Source organism: Aulostomus chinensis, chromosome 5, assembly GCF_037954235.1.
Source record: "Aulostomus chinensis isolate RoL2024-O1b breed Wild chromosome 5, RoL_Achi_v1.0, whole genome shotgun sequence".
In the NCBI taxonomy this organism is placed as follows: domain Eukaryota; kingdom Metazoa; phylum Chordata; class Actinopteri; order Syngnathiformes; family Aulostomidae; genus Aulostomus; species Aulostomus chinensis.
Window position 1 is genome coordinate 12,176,149 of NC_141324.1, and position 7,259 is coordinate 12,183,407.

The window sequence follows — 7,259 nt, forward strand, 5'->3', positions numbered from 1 at the left end:
CCTGTGACCCTTAACAGGATAAGTTGAAGTAAATGGATGGTGTAGTCATGCTAAAAATGCATGAGTCATTCGGATATGAACATAAGACATAAATTGGAAAAATTATTAACTATCAAAATTGTGGCCCAAAAATATTTAAACTAATGAAGATCTAGAATAAAACTTACAAACGGTGCAGACAAAATGTCCTTTCTGATTTATTTGAACAGAGTAATATTTAACTTTTATATGTGCAAATTAGACTGGTCAGTTAACCACCAGGACAATTTGCATACTTTTTTGTATTTTTGGTTTATTGGCATTTTTAAACTGCTCTTAGTTTGTCATTAATATTGATTGTGCCTCTAAGGATGTGAAATAGCAGCAGGGAGGAGACTTTAACTCACGGTGAATGTTAATGTTACATCTTCCTCCTAGCCAAAATAGCTAAATGTACTAAACCAAACAGTCCAGCATCAATGAGCATGTTTGCATCAGCCCAAAAATGAGTGTTACTGAAGGCAGACACAGAGTAGTATATCTGTCATTTAATGAGGAGCCACAAATACAATGAGCTGTCAACTGCGATAACATCATTGCCTCTTTGCTCAGAGCAGAAAATACTCACTCCATCAGTTTTTTTCAGCCACATCAGGGTGTGTTGGAGTGTAATATTTATAGTAGAAAGTATTTCATTTCCTCGGCAGCACACAGGAAAGCCAAGGTATACTTGCAGTTTTTGGCAACAATCATAAATTCTGACACTAAGATGTATTGTAGTATAAGTTATAGTTAAAATAGTTTAAAATGAAGAAAGATGTTGCCAAACTATATGATGTTTATTGGCCTAACTGACAAGTGATGCTGTCATTGTTCTGTAACAATATTAGTTGGTTTGCAAAGGGATACAATAGTGTGTGGTAGGCAATACTGGTAATGTGCAGCATTTGAGGAGCCACAAAGTCCAAATAGGAAACATCTGATCACTACAGGTACCTAAATGTAAACAAGACATTTCTTAACAACATCAGTCACTTATTCGCTCATGTGTATCAGCAGTAGAAAGGTGAAATGTCAATTCTATTCAAAGATACAAAAATAATCCAGTGATAACTGCACAAATGTGATGACAGTGGTTTTCTCTTTGAGTTCCTCATTACTTCCAGAAATGACGACTCTGAAAACACTTGAGTGTTTTGGTTCCATCATAAACGGGCCCGAGTGGTTTGATAAGTCTTCAAAAGTAGCAATGCACGCACCTCAAATAGTTCTTGAGGAAAATGAAAGTAACAGCGGTGGTTTCACATCTCACCAAATGCACAAATTTGACCCTGAACACATTGGGTCTTTTTTAGCCTTCAATTTAGTCTTACAAGGAGGATGAAGAGTTCTATAACTTTGTAAGAAATGGCAGCATGGCTTGGAGGTAGAGTGGGTGTCTAGCAACTGAAAGGTTGCAGTGCAATCCTCACTTTCCCATGAAGAACTGTCAAAGTACTAAACCCCTAATTGCTCCTGATGAGTAGGTTGGCACCTTGCATGGCAGCCTCCTCCATCAGTTTGTGTGTTTGTGAATGAGATGACATTGTTAAGCAACCTGAGTACTGCCATGGTAGAAAAAGCACTACATAAACAAAGTCCATTTACCTCTTGCAACTGTCAATCATCCAGGCTTGCAAAGACTTTACTGTTACTAGACACAAACAATACACAAAAGGAGCAAGGCCTTGGTTCCTGTCTGTAAGACTAAACTGAGGGCTTAAAATATCCTATTGTGTCTGTGAAACGAAATTTGTGCCCAAGAATGAGTCCTGATGATCACATTCTCCACAGGATTCGTCAGCAGAAACTGTCTGGTCCATTGAAAATAGACCTCATCAGCTGTGAAAAAAGATCGCACAATTATTAAAAAAACAACTTTGTCTTTAAATACAGAGTAAGTAAAGTAACTGTTGTCACACAAGTTTCCTTGGAAAATTTGGTAAATTGAAAGTGAGAGATTTCCAGTTGAGCTCAGCTCCCAAAAAAGGTGTCGGACAAGTAAAAAAAACAAACTAAACGCTCTAAACCATGTATAAATAATGTCCCCGAAACACAACTTGTGGCACAGATATACTTGTGTGTTACTTAAGGTGCAACTTTTCCTCAGTATGTACAGTTTACTCAGAGGTTTATGGATTGACATGGAATATCTGGGCTGTCAGAGCACAGCAAGCCCGCCATCACAGCGGCTGGTGATCATGTTCCCAACTTCAGTCCAGGTGTCCAGGTGAGGGTCATAGATCTCCACAGAGTCCACCGTTACTGGGGCGGAGAAGTCTCTGCTGGCGGCCCTTCCCCCAACAGCATACAGCAGCCCGTTAACTGCTGATACTGACACCCCTGCCCGTGCTGTTGACATGGGGGCCACCTCCACCCACTTCTCCTGTGAAAAGACCATGATAGGGGTGTTCACATCTAGATACAACCTAATTTAAATGACAATTATTTCCTTGCTAACCTCTTCAGGACAGTATTTCTCCACCGTCTCAAGGGCACCCAGTGCCTCATTCCAGCCACCCACTGCATAAATGCAGTTGTTTAGGCAGGCAACACCCACGTATGCTCGACGTGTAACCATGACAGGGAGTGCGCTCCAGCGACGGCTGATGGGATCATACACCTCTGCAGAACGCAGCTCCATACCTTCATCACTGATTCCTCCAATCACGTAAATAAACCCTGGAGAGAGATGGAGAATCCAGGTGTCAATGTCAGAACCATGTAAAATAACTGAACTGCTCCAACACTGAGAATGCCATGACCCCTAAAGCATGATGTAATATTATCCAGCACTTGTATAAATGTCCCTACACTAATCATGTTTATTTTTGTCACTGGCAGTTTCAGATCTTATTTTCAACATGTAACATACAAAGACATATTTGAAAAAATCCCTACTAAGACTTTTTGGTCCAGGCTACACGTTCTAAGTGTGGTAGGGGGATTAACAGGAGAAGTTATGCTGAATATGCTGAAATTGATCAAAGCGTTCAGATCAAGGAACTGATGCAAATGAACAAATATTAAAGTTGACTTCGCATGATGTCTGCCTGAATTTATTTTAATTTAAAGTAGGGCTGCTCAATGTGGGGCCAGTGGCGAAATTTTGCCAACCATAAGGCTAGATTTGACTCGCCAGATTTAAAAACACCTTTTTGGAAAATTTTTTTTTTTTATTGATGATAATAAATCTATTATAACAACATTATACATTAACAACATTAACAATAATTATTGTTACTGTTATTAATGTATAATAATAATAATAATAATAATAATAATAATTACACTTTAATAAAAGTGAAAATATCTTATAAATTATTAATTTGGCTGTTTTTTTTATGTTTGAAGTTTTATTTGCTATTCATAACATGGTAAAACAGAGCCAAGAATTTTCCTTCAAAGTATTCATCAAACCATTGAGGAACACACCTTGTAGCTCACAGCAGCCAAAATAATAACGGGGAACTGCCATGCTGCCGATGACCTCCCACTTGTTCTCCTCCGGATCGTAGCGCTCCATTGTTTTTCCAATCTCAGAGCCGATCCATCCACCTACATGAACACATTGTCAGATAATATGCCTAAATTTTGATGCACTTTAATTATTCACACTATCATAGTGTGATATTTGACATTGTTTTACTAGTCCGTTTGTGCTCTTGTTTTTGTTTCACTTTACTTATGTTTCAGTGCCTGTAAGCTTGACAGAAAGATTATTCATTATTTCTTCTAAACTGTAGAAAGTAACTCAGCAAGTACAGTTTGCAATCCTTGCTGTCCTGAAACACCATGTCTGAGTATCCTTGAACAAGGTGTCGACCCCTGATGGGCAACACTGTAAAGTGCTCTGACTCCCATGAAGGTGGAAAAACACTACATATGGGTCCAATTAGTTTAAATTCACCTTCTTTGTTTAATTTTGAAAAGTTTTATTTTCAATTGTCCTTAAAAAATTGCATGCATAAGTAATAAGTCATATTTTTTTCTGAACACCAGTCAGTGTTGGTCAAACACCATAATGTAAGCATGGCAAGTACCAAGTGCATACAGAGCTCCGTGACAGGGGCAGACTCCAACTCCACAGCGAGGATAATTCAGAGAAGCCACAGCAGCCCACTGTTTAGTCACTGGGTCATATCGCTCTGTGCAGTCAAAAATCATTGAGTCTTTTTCCCCTGGTGAAAAAATGAAAATAAATTAGGGTCACACTCATGATCTTGCAAGTTATTTGAGCCAAAAAAGAGCACAGACCTCCCACCACATAGATCATGCCCTCCAGCACAGCCACCCCCAACCCACTGCGAGCCTGGTGCAGGGACGACACAGTGGTCCAGTACTGGTTGAAGGTGTCAAAGCGTTCCACACAGCTCAATGCCCGGCTGTCACACCAGCGGCCGCCCTGCAGCCGAGTATAGCCTCCTGTCATGAGAATAAATGATACTTGAGCTAAAAATCTCAAACACAGACTAAATGTTAGCAAACATGCAGGTACGAGAGATTTCAATCCACACCTATGGCATAGAGGTACTTCCTGGCTTTTCTTCTAGGTCTCATCTTGGCTGGTTGGAGCTGACTGTAGATCTTATTCTCTTTAGGAGACTTTGCTACTTCGGTGTATTCCTTTAACAGGGTCTGTAGTGCCACCCGCAGGCTGAAGTCAGTAATACCTGGCAGACAAAACAGTTCAATCAACCATTATCTAAAAAACAATATATATAAGTGGAGTGGAAGGCGAATGTTCACCCTTTACTCACCTTCTATGTACTTGAAGAGTCTCTGTGGGGAAAGCAGAGGGAAGCGCACTGGTTCTAACACTTCAACTACATGTTTTTTCCTCTTGACCACATCTTGTAGAACCCAGTCCATTGCTGCAGTGAATACCTGGTACTCATCCTCAATTCTCAGCTCTTCACTTCTTAAAAGCCTCACCACCTGATCCTTCAACAGGCCCCTGAACTCATCAGCAATGCACACCTAAAGTAAGGATGGAGCAGTTCAGATAAGCATGCAACTGGAAAAACATAGGGGATTGAAGTGTGTCTTTACCCCCCAATGTGATCAAATTCAGGTACATATGGATTCAACTTGTTTTATTTTGTACATATCATACAAACTCCTCTTTGTATGCTGTAAGGAACTAGGACCCACATTGACCATCTGACCACTCGCTAGTTTAGCATACCTCCATCAACAGCCCTCAAATCGATAAAGTGCAGGATCTTGGGTGTAATTCTCCTCATCCTCTCTTGCAAAGTTGGCTGACTTTTGATGGAGGTACGCTAACACTTCCCGATCACTGCGATCCATGACACTAATCTAACGAACAGTCAGCTGGTCTCTGTGGACCTCAGCTCCCAAATGCACATACAGAGAAGTGAAGGGTATCCATTTTTATCTTTGGCTCTGGAGAGGATGGACAATAAGTGTATTTCTCAAAAAAAAAAAAAAAATTGCCATCTTGTTTCAAGATTAACCGAAGGGTCCTGGAAGAAAAAGTCTTACATAAAACATTGTTTTTTTTCCTACCTCCAAGAAGTGAACATGAATATAATTCTCTGTAAACTCAAGTATGTCCATGCAGGCAATCTGCTCCAGGAATTGGAAGATTCCCACACAGTTAGATGGGTCCATGTGGCCCTTGAGAAACTCTCCACAGATGGACACCACCTCATTCAGCTGCAGCATGTCTGCTGCAAGCATCAGCTCCTGTACATTATCTACAGTCACACTGATGACACCTGTTAGGGAAGAGAAAACATTCTAATCACAACATGGTACGTAATAAAAATGACTTTACAGAACGTGATGCTCAGGATGATAGATGACCTGTGTATATGAAATCCAGCAGAACCTCAAAGACTTCAGTCTCCAGTCCTAGTATCTGCACTTCTTCTTTATCTGCCTCCCTCATCCCCCCGGAAAACAGCGCGGAGAAGTATGGGCTGCTAGCAGCCAGCACCAGACGATGAACCCTGAAGACACGGCCTCCGACCTTCAGCCCCACATCACAAAAGTCTGCATGGAGACGCATCTTGTTCATCTGGGCCAGGATGAGTTTTGCGTAGCAATCTGAGGCATGCAGAGCCTGCTCAGATGCCTGAGTTGCCATAGCAGCTGCAGCATCATCAGTGGATGTTGACACAGGGTTGGACATGGCGACTGAGGCAGGTTAACATGGAGGCCAGTATTTCCAAACCCTCATCTCTTCACAAAGCAGATGCAGGAGTAGAGCATATCACCACCAAAACACACAAAAATGGCACTTGACTGTTGTGTAACAAAACTGTTGCTTAACAATATAACAAAACAACAACACAAAAAAATGCAAATTTGAGTAAAAGTGTGTTTTTCTTGATTCCCCTCATGGTTAGGAACACCGGAGGAGTCTCAAGTAACCACTGTCCATTTTCCGTCGTTACATTAGCTTTTAAAACACACCTGCCCTCATTGTTAGCCAGGAAGGCTAGCAACCGGTCGCAAGGGGTGGGTTCACACGGCATACTCCCAACAATAACGCGGCCAACTGACAACTTCACCGTTGAAACTAGCCTCTGTTCAGACTGTCAGCACTCACGGATCAGCATGTAGAATTTCATATTTCTGATCATTTGAATCGAACATACCTATAAATTTACTGATGAGGATGCAGACAAGTTCCTACGTCCTGCAGGCTGTCAATCATTGTCTCGAGATCGACTGTTCAGGTCTAAACCCTGCGTTACCAGGCAAAATTAATCAATTCCTGTGAACCTTCTGTGTTTGTCGGCATTTTCGTCCGTCAGCTCGCTTGGAAAATTTTTAGGTTACAACGTTTTATGATTAATTTCGTTTGCTTTTAAGTGTTGAACATTATTTTGCTTGTGCTAGATACACACTACGTTTGTTGAAATGTACAACACCAGATGGCAGTGTTGGCTTTGAAACAGCTGATTTACAAGTAGGGCCTTGACAACAAGCTACAGACGTCCACCACGTGTATTGTCGTTGTACTCCTTGCATGTTTCACCACAAACTCCAGTGACGTGAACTTTCAATACACTACCTATGAAATAACCAAGATATTTCTTGAGCCCAAATAAAAGGAGTGGACCAAAAAGTTCTAATGAGTCATTATTCAAATGGCGAGTAATCAACACACAGCCCCAAAGTAGCCATAACATTTTTTTAAAATTATATTTTATAACAAATGCTATGCTAAACCTTAGTTTTATGAATGCAGGGAAAGTCCGTTTTGG

At 40.8% G+C, this 7,259-nt stretch overlaps 1 protein-coding gene across 2 annotated transcripts; it reads right to left on the bottom strand.

Annotated features, from left to right (window-relative positions):
• Nucleotides 1-218: 218 nt before the first annotated feature.
• Nucleotides 219-6,871, bottom strand: ipp (intracisternal A particle-promoted polypeptide). 2 transcript variants are annotated; one of them, XM_086203150.1, is made up of 10 exons: nt 6,648-6,871; nt 5,851-6,228; nt 5,551-5,762; nt 4,779-4,998; nt 4,536-4,691; nt 4,276-4,443; nt 4,062-4,199; nt 3,454-3,576; nt 2,480-2,700; nt 219-2,404 (listed from the first exon to the last, which is right to left on the bottom strand). In XM_086203150.1, exons 2-10 carry the CDS (start codon nt 6,176-6,178, stop codon nt 2,180-2,182), a joined length of 1,791 nt encoding a protein of 596 aa, XP_086059276.1. In that variant the 5' UTR covers nt 6,179-6,228; nt 6,648-6,871; the 3' UTR covers nt 219-2,179. The 2 variants fall into 2 exon arrangements, with proteins under 2 accessions (XP_086059276.1, XP_086059278.1); XM_086203152.1 differs by having other exon boundaries at nt 5,851-6,039; nt 6,648-6,869.
• Nucleotides 6,872-7,259: the final 388 nt, after the last annotated feature.

What these genes read in the sequence shown, in the direction of transcription:
- ipp (XM_086203150.1), bottom strand. Translation starts at nt 6,178, where the DNA reads ATGTCCAACCCTGTGTCAACATCCACTGATGATGCTGCAGCTGCTATG. An exon ending in TTCATGTTCACTTCTTGGAG is followed by an intron (nt 4,999 to 5,550) that starts GTAGGAAAAAAA and finishes TCCTTACTTTAG; the next exon opens with GTGTGCATTGCTGATGAGTT. An exon ending in TGGCTGCTGTGAGCTACAAG is followed by an intron (nt 2,701 to 3,453) that starts GTGTGTTCCTCA and finishes ATCTCTCTCCAG; the next exon opens with GGTTTATTTACGTGATTGGA.